Below are 15,625 nucleotides of genomic sequence, written 5' to 3'. Positions count from 1 at the left end.
TTTGTGCAAAGTTATAAAAAAACAAATACAGAAATACCTTATTTATATAAGTATTCAGACCCTTTGCTATGAGACTTGAAGATTCGAAATTGATCATCCTTGAGATGTTTCTACAACTTGATTGGTAAATTCAATTGATTGGACATGATTTGGAAAAGCACACACCTGTCTATCTAAGGTCCCACAGTTGACAGTGCATGTCAGAGCAAAAACCAAGTTATGAGGTCGAAGGAATTGTCCGTAGAGCCCCTGAGACAGGATTGTGTCGAGGCACAGATCTGGGGAAGTGTGCCAAAACATTTCTGCAGTATTGAAGGTCCCCAAAAAATACAATGGCCTCCATCATTCTTAAATGGAAGAAGTTTGGAACCGCCAAGACTCTTCCTAGAGCTGGCCGCCCGGCCAAACTGAGCAATCGGGGGAGAAGGGACTTTGTCAGGGAGGTGACCAAGAACCAGATGGTCACTCTTTGGTGATGGAAGAACCTTTCCATGTGTTTTTTGCAATTCCATTCGCTCCGTTCCAGCCATTATTGTGAGCCATCCTCCCCTCAGCAGCCTTCACTGCCTGGCACCATCCCTACGGTGAAGCATGGTAGTGGCAGCATCATGATGTGGGGATGTTTTTCAGTGGCAGGGACTGGAAGACTAGTCAGGATCGAGGCAAAGATGAACGGAGCAAAGTACAGAGAGATCCTTGATGAAAACCTACTCCAGAACACTCAGGCCCTCAGACTGGGGTGAAGATTCAGCTTCCAACAGGACAACTCTTGGCTGTGTGCTTAGCGTTAAGCACACAGCCAAGACAATGCAGGAGGGGCTTCGGGACAAGTCTCTGAATGTCCTTGAATGGCCCAGCCAGAGCCCGGACTTGAACCCGATCTAACATCTCTGGTGAGACCTGAAAATAGCTGTGCAGCGACGCTCCCTATCCAACCTGACAGAGCTTGAGAGGATCTGCAGAGAAGAATGGGAGAAACTCCCCAAATACAGGTGTGCCAAGCTTGTAGCATTTTTGAATTTTTATACATTTGCTAATATTTCTAAAAACCTGTTTTTGCTTTGTTATTATGGGGTATTGTGTGTAGGTTGAAGAGGGGAAAAAATGTTTAATCAATTTTAAAATAAAGCTGGAAAATGTGGAAAAAGTTAAGGGGTCTAAATACTTTCCGAATGCACTGTATGTGGAACAAAACAATCTCCAAATAATGTATTTTTATGCGTGACATACATTTGTAAATGTATTTGTAATACATACATTTGTATGGACATTGATTATTTGGCACATTTTTTTATGTTTCACATGTATTTGAAATTTTTCCTATGTATTTTATTCAGAGTTTAGCTTTTTAGCAATGCAAAAGACAGATTAGCAATGAACAGAATGAAATACGGAGCATCTGACTCTAACACTGTTTAAATGCATTAGCGACTAGCCTAGAAGCAGCCGACTGAAGACTGTACGACATGTCTGTTTAGTTTATTGAAAGCAACTTTCTGTGTTTTCTGAGAATAGGTTTAGCACAAACGTTAGCCTTGTGCTAAGGAGCTGCCAGCTAATAGGTAGTATGTGCCTTAAAAAGGAAAAATAATTAACGTTGTTCAAGGAATGAAACATATAGGGCCGGTTTCCCAGAGACAGATTAAGTCCTGGAATCAGAATTATTTTAATGGAGAATAGCCATAGAGACTGCTTTTTAAGTCTGGACTAGGCCCATATTGTTGAAAACCCAACAACAATGTAGTAAAAGCCCTTGATGGATGGAATATTACCGTCAAGCACCACAACACATGGAATTTTCCAAGAAGAATATATTTCTTTCAACGTTTTAAAGCAGCCTTGCCTACCGTGAATGCTGACAAATCGATACATTTTGGGATGAAAGGAGCAAAATGTAACTGCCCTCAAATTGTCAGAAACTAGACACTCGTTGTTATTTCTGCTGAATAAATGATGTTGTTACACATTCCCCTTGTTTGTACTTTAGTATGGAATTGAACATTAATATTTGATCTTAACCTTTTGTCAAAGAAGCATTGGAATATGCGACAGTGTCATCAAGGCTATTTGAAGACTCCCAAATATAAAATATAATTTGATTTGTTTAACACTTTTTTGGTTGCTACATGATTCCATATGTGTTATTTCATAGTTTCGATGTCTTCACTATTATTCTACAATGTAGAAAATAGTAAAAATAAAGAAAAACCCTTGAATGAGTAGGTGTTCTAAAACATTTGACCGGTAGTGTATGTTGTGATATTTGATTCAGAAAAAGTGTGTGTTTGTGTCTGTCTGTCCTCTCCCCCAAGGCGACCCAGGGCCCAGAGAGACCGGTGCTGGCTCTGCTGACTGAGAGAGACCTGCTGCTATACCCCACCCTGCCTGACACTAAAGACAGCATCAACAGCCCAGTCAAGAGCCACCCGCTCATCACAACCAGGTAGGACACACACACACACACACTATCTAAAACCTTAGCCCCGGGTACACACTAAACATTTCCCCAAAAAGCTACCTTTTCTTCAAGGGACATTCTCTCTTAGAGGGATGGGCAAAGGAACCGGATATAGTGCCCATCTTTGATTTGCCAGGGCTTTCCAGTGCAAATAATGCAGTCAGAACTGGCAGATACAGTACATCACATAAACAGTAGTGAAAAGACACATAGAAAGGTTTAACCTTGCAAGATTTTGTCACTTTAAACCAGTCATGTATAAGTGTGTCACCTAACACACGCCTGTCACCTAACACATGTGGCAGTGTCAGACTGTATAGGGTTGTGACCAGACAGTCAAATCTCCTTCCAGCCAAGTCAGTTAAATGACGAGCCACAGATCATTAGGTCAAAAAGTAATTATCTCATCATAACTAGGAGGGACACGTTCGCATGTACACACACTACCCTGTTTGCCTGTACTGTATTTAAAGCCAGTCTGTCAAGACATTCTGGCCAAACAGCAATTCATACTTAAACACACCCCAAACTGGGCTATTGGCATACTTAATAATCTTCCATAAATGGCCCATTGAAAATGTTCACGCATGTTGTCATATTAATGTGCAAATGATTAGGAAAACCAGCAAGTTGTGTTTTGGGTTTTCTCCACCCCTCATGGTTCTCTCTCTCATTTTCCACTCTTTCTGTTCTCTTTTTTTCTTCTCGCTCTTTCTCTACTTATCCTCTTTCTCCCTCTCTCTCTCTCTCTCTCTCCCTCCCTCCTCTTTCATGTCCTACACTTCCTCTCCCCCTCCCTCCACCCTTTTCTCTCATCCACCTTCTTACCACCTTTCCCCCTCTATCCCTTCCCTATGCCCCCTTTCTCCATGCCATCTCTCTCCCCCTCTCTTACCCTCCCTCTCCCCATCCCCGCCTCCTCCAGACTGGTCCACTCGGGTCCGGGGAAGAGCTCTCCCCTGCTGGATTCGGAGCTCTCCTTTGGGCTGCGCATGGGCACCAAGCAGGGTGTAGAGACCCACGTGTTCCGGGTGAACTCGGCCAAGGAGCTTTCAACCTGGACGCACATGCTGGTGGACGGCTGCCACAACGCCGCAGAGCTCATCCAGGAAGTTACCACAGGTACGGATGAAGGAGTAGCAGAGGAAGTTAGCCTGCTGAGCTAAAGCCTAGGGGAGCTAATGCGAGTCTTCAGGTTTCATACAAGGTACGGAACGAGGAGCCTCCGCCAAGTTAGCTCGCTGAGCATAAGCCTAGGCATGAGCTTGGGAAGTTAACACAAGTCTTCAGGTCTCAGACAGGGTTTCAGTACGGAACCATGCTCGTGTCATGAGGGGTCTGAGACAGGAGGACTTACGTTAGCTCATGGAGAAAATGTCTAGGCTTTTAGCTCAGAGGGCTAACACAGTCTTCAAAAGTTAATCTGTAGGCCTACTGCAGTGCAGGTAAAAACATTGGGGATTGGAAATGATGCAGACAATTACATTGACAGAAACCACAATCTATCTGCAATATTAAAGCTTATTATTAATATTAAAACCCCCCCAAAACATTTTTTTTTTTTAATTACATTTTGGATGTTACTGCATCTTCAGGGGCATGTTTCAGAAATGTACTTCATTCCATTATTATTATTCATTATTTTTAGATTTGATGCTTGGCATCACCCTCTGAGAGAGTTTGTCACAGTAACGATGTATCGTTGCTGCAGAACAGGTATTTTGAAAAGTAACATTTAAATGCTCTAACTGTAAGTGTATATGTCATCATGAATTCCTGCAAAACAACAGCAGATAGTCTAGCAAAGACTGACAGCAAGTATGTGCAGGTCTGGCTGTTTAAATAGGGTAGTACTGCCCTCTACTGGTTTTGTGGTGTGGTGCAACATATTGTCAATAAAAAAATCACTCATTGCATTCATGGGAGGCAGCCACATCTAAGCTGGACCTACAAAATAAATAAATTGCAACTGTCTGCATTCATACTGACTATATGATCAATGTCGGGAAGTATGTCTCATAAGAGCTGTCCTTGTCAATTATTCAGAGAACAGATCAGTCAATAAACTACTGTATCTTTAGTATTTAGTTTTGTAAGGGGAGTGAAACAGAAACATGACCGCATTTACAATGTTTAGCAGATGCTTTCATCTAGAACGCATTACAATAAAAACTTTTAGGGGTGGTTTTCTGGACACAGATTAAGCCTAGTCCTGGGCTAATACGCAAGATCAATGAAGAATCTCCATGAAGAATGAAGAAATCTGTGTCTGGGAAACCGGCCCTTAGTGACCAACCAACCTGTGTTACACTTTTCCCCCCTGTGGTCCCTGGCAGCCTGCAGCTGGAAAGGGAAGGAGTGCAACCTGGGAGTTCACATCAACGAGGGCTTTTCCCTTTTCACCGAGGAGATGGGCATCAGGAAGACGGTGCTCCTCCAGCAGCCCTTCGAGCGCCTGCGCATGTCCTCTGACGACGGCGTGCGCATGATCTTCCTCGACTTCGGAGGGCCCGAGGCGGAGATTGTGAGTTGGACTGATGACTGGTTGGTTGGTTATTTGTATGGTTGGTCTGGCTGTCTTTCTGGATCCCTTTTTATCCTTCTTTCTTTTTTGTTTACTCTTTCTTTCTCTCGTTCGACTCTTTCTTTCTCTCTCTCTCCCTCATCCATTTTTGTTCACGCTGACATTCTACCCATAGAAAGATTACGCCTCGTAAATGATGCCCTGGACAGGAGTTACATCACCCCTGTTGACAACAGAGGATGGTCTGTTCCATGTGCAGGTGTTGGGCAAAATTATGAGAAAATATTGGACCCTACAATATATGAGGATATGGAACAGTCCTTCTCAACAACTGGGTGATGTCATGCTTTGCATTTTGGCAACTCAACAGTAACACTGTGAGCTAAGAAGTCCATGTTGCACAGTACAACTTTATTTCACGTAACTTGATGGTAATAGCCTGATAATTGTGTACCAAAGCCAAATTGTGCACAGGCGCTGCACACATCATGTAATGTAAAGATCATAGAGAAGCATGAGAGGATGTCTACTTTGTTACACTTTCTTTCTCTCTCTCGCTCGCTCTCGCTCTCTCTCACTTTCTCTGTGTCTATATCTCTCTCTGTGTGTCTATTTCACTCTGTGTCTCTCTCTGTGTCTATCTCTGTGTCTATCTCTCTGTGTGCCAAAGCAAGTGAAATAGATAATATACTAAAGTGAAATAAACCATAAAAAATGCACAGTAAACATACAAGTTCCAAAGGAATAGAGACATTTCAAATGTCATATAATGGCTATATACAGTGTTGTAACGATGTGCAAATAGTTAAAGTACAAAAGGGAAAATAAATCAATATAAATATGGGTTGTATTTACAATGTTGTTTGTTCCACACTGGTTGCCCTTTTCTTGTGGCAACATGTCACACATCTTGCTGCTGTAATGGCACACTTTGGTATTTCACCCAATAGATATGGGAGTTGATCAAAATTGGATTTGTTTTCAAATTCTTTTAGGGTCTGTGTAATCTGAGGGAAATATGTGTCTTTAATATGGTCATACATTTGGCAGGTTAGGACGTGCAGCTCAGTTTCCACCTCATTTTGCGGGCAGTGTGCACATAGCCTGTCTTCTCTTGAGAACTAGGTCTGCCTACAGTGGTCTCTCTCAATAGCAAGGCTATGCTCACTGAGTCTGTACATAGTCAAAGCTTTCCTTAATTTTGGGTCAGTCACAGTGGTCAGGCATTCTGCCACTGTATACTCTCTGTTTAGGGCCAAATATAATTCTAGTTAGCTCAGTTTTTTTGTCAATTCTTTCCATTGTGTCATGTAATTATTTTTGTTTTGTCATGATTTGGTTGGGTCTAATTGTGTTGCTGTCCTGGGGCTCTGTGAGGTCTGTCGTGTTTGTGAACAGAGCCCCAGGACCAGCTTGCTTAGGGGACTCTTCTCCAGGTTCATCTCTCTGCATGTGATGGCTTTGTTATGGAAGGTTTAGAAATCGCTACCTTTTAGGTGATTTTTGGACATTAACGGCTCTTTTCTGGTTTTTGATTATTACCAGGTGTCGGCTTAATTCTGATCTGCATGCATTATTTGGTGTAATACGTTGTACACAGAGGATATTTTTTGCAGAATTCTGCATGCAGTCTCAATTTGGTGTTTTTCCCATTTTGTGAATTCTTGGTTGATGAGCGGACCCCAGACCTCACAACCATAAAGGGCAATGGGTTCTATAACTGATTCAAGTATTTTTAGCCAGATCCTTATTAGTATGTCGAATTTTATGTTCCTTTTGATGGCGTAGAAAGCCATTTTTGCCTTCTCTCTCAGATCGTTCACAGCTTTGTGGAAGTTACCTGTGGCGCGGATGTTTAGGCTGAGGTATGTAGACGTTTTGGCCGAGGTATGTATAGTTTTTTGTGTGCTCTAGGGCAATGGTGTCTAGATAGAATTTGTATTTGTGGTCGTGGCAACTGGACCTTTTTTGGAACATCATTATTAATATTTTTGTCTTACTGAGATTTACTGTAAGGGCCCATGTGTCATGAAAATATCTATGTGCTGCCGTAGGCCCTCCTTTTTTGGGGACAGAAGCACCAGATCATCAGCAAGCGGTAGACATTTGACTTCAGATTCTAGTAGGGTGAGGCTGGGTGCTGCAGACTGTTCTAGTGCCCTCGCCAATTCGTTGATATACAGTGCATTCGGGAAGTATTCAGACCCCTTTACTTTTTCCCAAAACATTTACGTTACAGCATTATTCTAAAAATGATTAAATTGTTATTTTCCCTCATCAATCTACACACAATACCTCATAATGACAAAACAAAAACATTTTTTTTGCAAAAACTTAAAATATCACATTTACATAATATTCAGACCCTTTACTCAGTATTTTGTTTAAGCGATTACAGCCTCGATTCTTCTTGGGATGACGCTACAATCTTGGCACACCTGTATTTGTGGAGTTTCTTCCATTCTTCTCTGCAAATATTCTCAAGCTCTGTCAGGTTGGATGGGGGTGCATCGCTGCACAGCTATTTTCAGGTCTCTCTAGAAATGTTCGATTGGGTTCAAGTCCGGGCTCTGGCTGGGCCACTCAAAGACATCCAGAGACTTGTTGTCCCGAAGCCACTCCTACATTGTCTTGGCTGTGTGCTTAGGGTTGTTGTCCTGTTGGAAGGTGAACCTTCGCTTCAGTCTGAGGTCCTGAGTGCTGTGGAGCAGGTTTTCATCAAGGAACTCTGTACTTTGCTCTGTTCATCTTTGCCTCGATCTTGACTAGTCTCCCAGTCCCCATTGCTGAAAAACATCCCCACATCATGATGCTGCCACCACCATGCTTCACTGTAGGGATGGTGCCCGGTTTCCTCCAGATGTGACGCTTGGCATTCAGCACAAATAATCTTTGTTTCATCAGGCCAGAGCATCTTGTTTCTCATGGTCTGAGAGTCCTTTAGTGCCTTTTGGAAAACTCCAAGTGGTTTACCACGTGCCTTTTGACTGAGGAGTGGCTTCCGTCTGGCCACTCTACCATAAAGGCTTGATTGGTGGAGTGCTGCAGAGATTGTTGTTCTTCTGGAAGGTTCTCCCATCTCCACAGAGGAACTCTGGAGTTCTGTCAGAGTGACCATCGGGATCTTGGTCACCTCCCTGACCAAAGCCCTTCTCTCACCGATTGCTCAGTTTGGCCGGGCGCCCAGCTCTAGGAATAGTCTTTGTGATTCCAAAATTCTTCCATTTAACCTTTTCACATGTGAGTTCCAAATATCTATCGTTCGCCCCATTGTGAGTTTTTTTTATTCACATGATGTCAGAATGCGCTCACTGTTCCAAAATGTGATTGTTACACAACAGGACAGTTAATCTGCGCTGCCCTCAAACCAAGGCACGCTGCCTGTATATATTTGTAAGCTGTTTCATCTTGTTCAATTTCAAATGATTTTCTAACAACAGTTTGAATTGAGGTGTGTTCCGCCTCCTCATTAATTCACAGAAAATTAGGCCATTTCACTTTTGCGGACAATTTATTTCTGAGGCATTACTGACCCGGACAAACTTCCCCAAGCACTTCCCAATTGTTTCTGCAGACATTTGCGCATCTCCAGTCAGAACAAGACCTGCACACACGTGTTCACATTTTCCGTCTGGTGCCCACATCGCATTCATCGTTGTTTTCATTACTACATAGTAATTGGAAATGTATGTGTTTCTATGAAAGTAAGTGCCTTATTACGTTATCATAGTTTCTGTATGTCGTGTTATGTCGTTTCTACTGTAGCTCACTGTGGGTATGGAGCATAATATTTTTGTGTTTATCCCTTATAACCGCGGACAACCGCGAGTTAACGTTACTAATTTCATAACCTTTATGGTGTTCTATTCAATTGTGCTATTAGCTCCGTAAAACAATGCTAATTGCGTCAGAGAAGTACTTTCTGAAACCACACACACAAACAAACATTATTTGCCAATATCATAACTGGAACTGGGCATCTTTCGAGCTGAAGATTGAGGACAGCTTTTGTATGCTGACGTACACTCCTTAACAGTTTTACTGGATGGAAACACAGCAAGAAAACACACAGGCCAATATGTTGAACAACAACAACAAAAACTTGTTTTACTGAAGGAGAAAAAAACTGAATATGCATAACCCATAATTCATATTCATGCAGTGACTGAACAACAACTGCATTTCCACCCCCCACCTCTAAAGGCATAGTATCATGGCAGGTCACTTGTCAAGTCACCTGTCAGGTCAGTCAGTCACTTATTGCTGCAGATGTGCTCAATAGTGCTTGAGCATATGATACTCCCCAAAGCATGGTGAAATACATAGAGGTGTGTCACAAGCTAAGCACATGCACTTTGTCAACTTCCTCTGCTTACTTTTCCTGGTGCCAGACAGGCAGACTTTGCAGTGCCTCCGTGTGTGACTACCTTGAGCAGCAGTTTGAGGGACTTTGCAGGGAAAATGCCGTGCAGTGAGGCTTAGGGGATTGTCCGCAGCAGGACGACCACCAGTGGATGGGCGCCGAGGGGTGTGGTGCTCCTCCAGCAGCTCTCTCATGAGGTTCTCTCTGTACTTTTGGTAGGTAATTACTTTACCTATGAGGGAGTGGGGAGGATGAGGGAAGGGAGAGGATGATGACGCAGTGGGAAGGTGGGTGAGATATTGTCACTATAATTGCATAATGGAACTGTGTGTGATTTGTATGTTAACTGTACGTCCAATTGCAAAAAATCAAATTTATTTATAAAGCCCTTCTTACATCAGCTGATATCTCAAAGTGCTGTACAGAAACCCAGCCTAAAACCCCAAACAGCAAGTAATGCAGGTGTAGAAGCACGGTGGCTAGGAAAAACTCCCTAGAAAGGCCAAAACCTAGGAAGAAACCTAGAGAGGAACCAGGCTATGAGGGGTGGCTAGTCCTCTTCTGGCTGTGCCGGGTGGAGATTATAACAGAACATGGCCAAGATGTTCAAATAATCATCTCACCTGTTAGTTGGTGGTGAACTATGTGGCCGTTGAGGGCAGCAGTGTCGATCAGATGGAAAAATATCTTCTTATATCACTTGGTAGTGCATTCCACAAAGTTGTTTATCATGTCCGCCTTATCCACTGCCCCCATTTTAAGGTTATAGTCAAGCACACAGTCTGGTTTGATTTTTCTCTCTCCCATCAGGTGGTCCACCTTCCCTGTGACCAACATGGTTGCTGTATGGACAGTGGAGAGGACATGGACGTCTCATTTGTCATGCCACTTTACTGCCAGCTGTTGACCGTTCTCCTTGAACTCCACCTCCCCTCTCTGCATCATCCTGCATCCGAATTCTGGCATCCCCTTCCTGTTCGACCTGACTGTGCCACAGGCCCCTGTGCTGTTGGAGAGCAGATGCTAGAAGAGTGTGGTACTGCTGTACCAATTGTCCACGTACAAAGTGTATCCCTTGCTGAGATGAGGAGACAGCATAGTCATCACCACGGACCAGGACACCCCAAGCACCTCATAATGTTGGATGTCAGTGTTGGACCCTGTATAAACTATAATTTCCTGGACAAATCCTGTCTTCACGTCGCACATAGCAAAGAATCAATAAATCACCATCAGAAAATATTTTGTGTGGTATTTATTTATTTACTGTTTTATTCACATGTTTTCAAGTACTGATGACAAATCATGCATTCTGATTCTTGCATAGACTGTAATGGACACATATTATGTGTGTAAAATACTTTTTCGAAGGTTGTACTGATTATGATGAGCTAAGCTAATTCCAGCTATGTGTGCAGCCATGTTTGTTGACATACAATGCATTCTGGGTTTGACGTGATGACGTGAGGGAGGGGTCACACATTTTTAGAGTAAACTTCCGGAAGTGAATGATGGGACGTGAACAATGGTAGACGACACACCCCCTTCAACATGCATACTGCAAACAGGCCAAACTCATCTTGTCTCCTCTTATTATCTCTACCTATCTTTTGATTACTTTCGATTTCTAGAAAGTGTTTTATTCAATTATTCAATGGTGATCTCATCCATGATGTGATGAATTATAAATAGTAATTATTATTAACTAATTCATATTGTGGTTTCTGTTAGCCGAGAGTTATCTAAACATGACCGGTTGTGTTACGTCAATCTTTCCTCAGTTAGCGCGAGGACAAATGTAGCCTACATTTTCCAGTTTGGATGATTGTGTTATGCTGTAGCTATTCAGTGAATGTCTGAACATTGCATCCAAAAATCAACTGGACACATTCACAACATCATTTTGTAAGGACTGTGTTTGTGCAAAATGTTTCTGTGAAAAAACAGTGTGGCCACCTCAAATGCTGACTGTTGCATCAATCAACACTGGACGTTCTGAATAAGCGTTCTAATCACAGTCTACGCTGCAGGGACCACTTTAGAATGATCACACCCATTTGTTGGTATGTGTGAAAAGGTTAAGAATGATGGAGGCCACTGTGTCCTTGGGGACCTTCAATGCTGCAGAAAGATTTTGGAACCTTTCCCCAGATCTCTGCCTCGACACAATTCTTTCCCGGAGCTCTACAGACAATTCCTTCGACCTCATGTCTTGGTTTTTGCTCTGACATGCACTGTCAACTGTGGGACCTTATATAGACAGGTGTGTACCTTTCCAAATCATGTCCAATCAATTGAATTTACCACAGGTGGACTCCAATCAAGTTGTAGAAACATCTCAAGGATGATCAATGGAAGCAGGATGCACCTGAGCTCAATTTCGAGTCTCATAGCAAAGGGTCTGACTACTTATGTAAATAAGGTATTTCTGTTTTTTATTTTTAATACATTTGCTAAAATTCTAAAAACCTGTTTTCACTTAGTCATTATTGGGTATTGTGTGTAGATTAATGAGGGGAAAAAATTATTTAATACATTTTAGAATAAGGCTGTAACGTAACAAAATGTGGAAAAAGTGAAGGGGTCTGAATACTTTCCGAATGGACCGTATATGTTGAGGGTGGGGCTCAAGATCAAATCAAATTTAATTGGTCACATACACATGGTTAGCATATGTTACTACAAGTGTAGCGAAATGCTTGTGCTTCTAGTTCCGACAGTGCAGTAATATCTAACAAGTAATCTAAGAATTCCCCAACAACTACCTAATAAACAGAAATCTAAAGGGGTGAATGAGAATATGTACATATAAGTATATGGATGAGCGACGGCCGGGCGGCATAGGCAAGGTGCAATAGATGGTATAAAATACAGTATATACATGTGATATGAGTAATGTAAGATATGTAAACATTATTAATGTGGCATTATTTCAAGTGGCATTGTTTAAAGTGACTAGTGATCCACTTGTTAAAGTGTCTAGTGTTTGGGTCTCAATGTAGGCAGCAGCCTCTCTGAGTTAGTAATTGCTGTTTAGCAGTCTGATGGCCTTGAGATAGAAGCTGTTTTTCAATCTCTTGGTCCCAGCTTTGATGCACCTGTACTGAGCTCACCTTCTGGATGATATCGGAGTGAACAGGCAGTGGCTCGGTTGGTTGTTGTCCTTGATGATCTTTTTGGCCGTCCTGTGACATTGGGTGCTGTAGGTGTCCTGGAGGGCAGGTAATTTGCCCCCAGTGATATGTTGTGCCGACCGCACTACCCTCTGGAGAGCCTTGCGGTTGAGGGCGGTGCAGTTGCCGTACCAGGCTGTGATACAGCCCGACAGGATGCTCTCGATTGTGCATCTGTAAAAGTTTGTGAGTGTTTTTGGGTGACAAGCCAAATTTCTTCAGCCTCCTGAGGTTGAAGAGGCGCTGTTGTGCCTTCTTCACCACACTGTCTGTGTGGGTGGACCATTTCAGTTTGTCTGTGAGGTGTACGCCCAGGAATTTAAAACTTTCCACCTTCTCCACTGCTGTCCCTTTGATGTGGATAGGGGGGTGCTCCCTCTGCTGTTTCCTGAAGTCCACAATCATCTCCTTTGTTTTGTTGACGTTGAGTGAGAGCTTGTTTTCCTGACACCACACTCTGAGTGCCCTCACCTCCTCCCTGTAGGCTATCTTGTCGTTGTTGGTGATCAAGCCCACTACTGTTGTGTCGTCTGCAAACTTGATGATTGAGTTGGAGGCATGCATGGCTACGCAGTCATAGGTTAACAGGGAGTACAGGAGAGGGCTGAGCACACACCCTTGTGGGGCCCCAGTGTTGAGGGTCAGCGAAGTGGAGATGATGTTTCCTACCTTCACCACCTGGGGGCAACCAGTCAGAAAGTCCAGGACTCAGTTGCACAGGGCGGGGTTGAGACCCAGGGCCACCAGCTTGATGATGAGCTTGGAGGGTACTATGGTGTTGAATGCTGAGCTGTAGTCAATGAACAGCATTCTTACATAGGTATTATTTTTATCCAGATGGTATAGAGCAGTGTGCAGTGTGATGGCCATTGCGTCATCTGTGGACCTGTTGGGGTGGTATGCAAACTGAAGTTGGCCTAGGGTGGCCGGTAAGGTGGCGGTGATATGATCCTTGACTAGCCTCTCAAAGCACTTCATGATGACAGAAGTGAGTGCTACGGGGCGGTAGTCATTTAGTTCAGTAATCTTTGCCTTCTTGGGTACAGGAACAATGGTAGCCATCTTGAACCATGTGGGGACACAGACTGGGATAGGGAGCGATTGAATATGTCCGTAAACACACCAGCCAGCTGGTCTGCGCATGCTTTGAGGACGCGGCTAGGGATGCTGTCTGGGCCAGCAGCCTTGCGAGGGTAAACACGTTTAAATGTTTTACTCACGTCAGCCATGGAGAAGGGGGGGGGGGGTATAGGTAGGTTTAAATAGTCACGGTGGGTACAACATCTCCAATGCACTTCATTAGAAACGCACTCACCGAGTCAGAGTATAGGTCAGTGTTGTTCTCTGAGGATGACCAGAACATATTCCAGTCTGTGTGATCAAAACAATCTTGAAGCATGTCTTCCGATTGGTCAGACCAGCGTTGAATGGTTCTCGTCACTGATACATCCTGTTTGAGTTTCTGCCTATAAGACGGTACGAGCAAGATGGCGTCGTGGTCAAATTTGCCGAAGGGAGGTTGGGGTAGGGCTTTGTATGCATCACAGAAGTTAGAGTAGCAGTGGTCGAGAGTATTAGCCCTGCGTGTCGTGTGTTACATTTCGAATGCTCAGGCAGGACAGCAAAACGGTCAAATTGATACACTTATTAAGAGAACTCATCCCTAATGCTTCTGATCTGGTTTGTAAAATATTGTTAGACTGTGCCCCTGGCTTTCCGTAAATAAATATAAACAAGAACATCTGTGTAATATAAGGAAATTGATATATATCCTTTGCTTTCACTTTTGATACTTAAGTACATGTAAAACCATATACAGTGAGGAGAAATAAGTGTTTGATCCCTTGCTGATTTTGTGCATTTGTCCACTGACGGGGAGGTGGTCGGTCTATAGTTTTGATGGTGGGTTTGTATGGGCGGTGAGAGACAGAATAACAACAACAGAGGATCAGAAAAAACGCATGTCAAGGATGTTAGAAATTGATTTGCATTTTGATGAGGGAAATAAGTATTTGACCCCCTCTCAATCAGAAAGATTTCTGGCTCCCAGATGTCTTTTATACAGGTAACGAGCTGAGATTAGCAGCACACTCTTAAAGGGAGTGCTCCTGGTCTCATTTTGTTGCCTGTATAAAAGACACCTGTCCACAGAAGCAATCAATCAATCAGATTCCAAACTCTCCACCATAGCCAAGACCAAAGAGCTCTCCAAGGATGTCAGGGACAAGATTGTAGACCTACACAAGGCTGGAATGGGCTACAAGACCATCGCCAAGAAGCTTGGTGAGAAGGTGACAACAGTTGGTGTGATTATTCGCAAATGGAAGAAACACAAAAGAACTGTCAATCTCCCTCGGCCTGGGGCTCCATGCAAGATCTCACCTCGTGGAGTTGCAATGATCATGAGAACGGTGAGGAATCAGCCCAGAACTACACTTGAGGATCTTGTCAATGATCTCAAGGCAGCTGGGACCATAGTCACCAAGAAAACAATTGGTAACACACTACGCCGTGAAGGACTGAAATCCTGCAGCGCCCGCAAGGTCCCCCTGCTCAAGAAAGCACACATACATGCCCGTCTGAAGTTTGCCAATGAACATCTGAATGATTCAGAGGACAACTGGGTGAAAGTGTTGTGGTCAGATGAGACCAAAATGGAGCTCTTTGGCATCAACTCAACTCGGCGTGTTTGGAGGAGGAGGAATGCTGCCTATGACCCCAAGAACACCATCCCCACCGTCAAACATGGAGGTGGAAACATTTTGCTTTGGGGGTGTTTTTCTGCTAAGGGGACAGAACAACTTCAATGCATCAAAGGGACGATGGACGGGGCCATGTACCGTCAAATCTTGGGTGAGAACCTCCTTCCCTCAGCCAGGGCATTGAAAATGGGTCGTGGATGGGTATTCCAGCATGACAATGACCCAAAACACACGGCCAAGGCAACAAAGGAGTGGTCAAGAAGAAGCACATTAAGGTCCTGGAGTGGCCTAGCCAGTCTCCAGACATTAATACCATAGAAAATCTGTGGAGGGAGCTGAAGGTTCGAGTTGCCAAACGTCAGCCTCGAAACCTTAATAACTTGGAGAAGATCTCCAAAGAGGAGT

At 43.5% G+C, this 15,625-nt stretch overlaps 1 protein-coding gene across 7 annotated transcripts in view; it reads left to right on the top strand.

Moving 5' to 3' along the window:
• LOC115208357 (alpha-1-syntrophin) overlaps positions 1–15,625 on the top strand; it is a 91,759-nt gene that overhangs the window by 58,707 nt on the left and 17,427 nt on the right. Inside the window, exons 5-9 of one of the 7 annotated variants that reach the window (XR_003881152.1) lie at positions 2,313–2,443; positions 3,384–3,580; positions 4,795–4,982; positions 9,378–9,560; positions 10,156–10,587. Coding sequence is in view for 5 of the 7 variants with exons in the window: in XM_029776341.1 (XP_029632201.1) it covers positions 2,313–2,443; positions 3,384–3,580; positions 4,795–4,982; positions 9,378–9,464 (603 nt within the window). In the remaining 2 variants the exon portion in view is untranslated. Of the gene's footprint in view, positions 1–2,312; positions 2,444–3,383; positions 3,581–4,794; positions 4,983–5,157; positions 5,801–6,796; positions 6,848–9,373; positions 9,719–10,155; positions 10,588–15,625 lie in introns of those variants that run through there. The other 6 variants (XR_003881153.1, XM_029776341.1, XM_029776342.1 and 3 more) reach the window with 6 other exon arrangements.

The sequence above is a fragment of the Salmo trutta genome, chromosome 14 (assembly GCF_901001165.1).
Source record: "Salmo trutta chromosome 14, fSalTru1.1, whole genome shotgun sequence".
NCBI lineage: Eukaryota > Metazoa > Chordata > Actinopteri > Salmoniformes > Salmonidae > Salmo > Salmo trutta.
The sequence above is the reverse complement of the archived record's forward strand: the minus strand, read 5'-3'. Positions and strand labels throughout refer to the sequence as shown.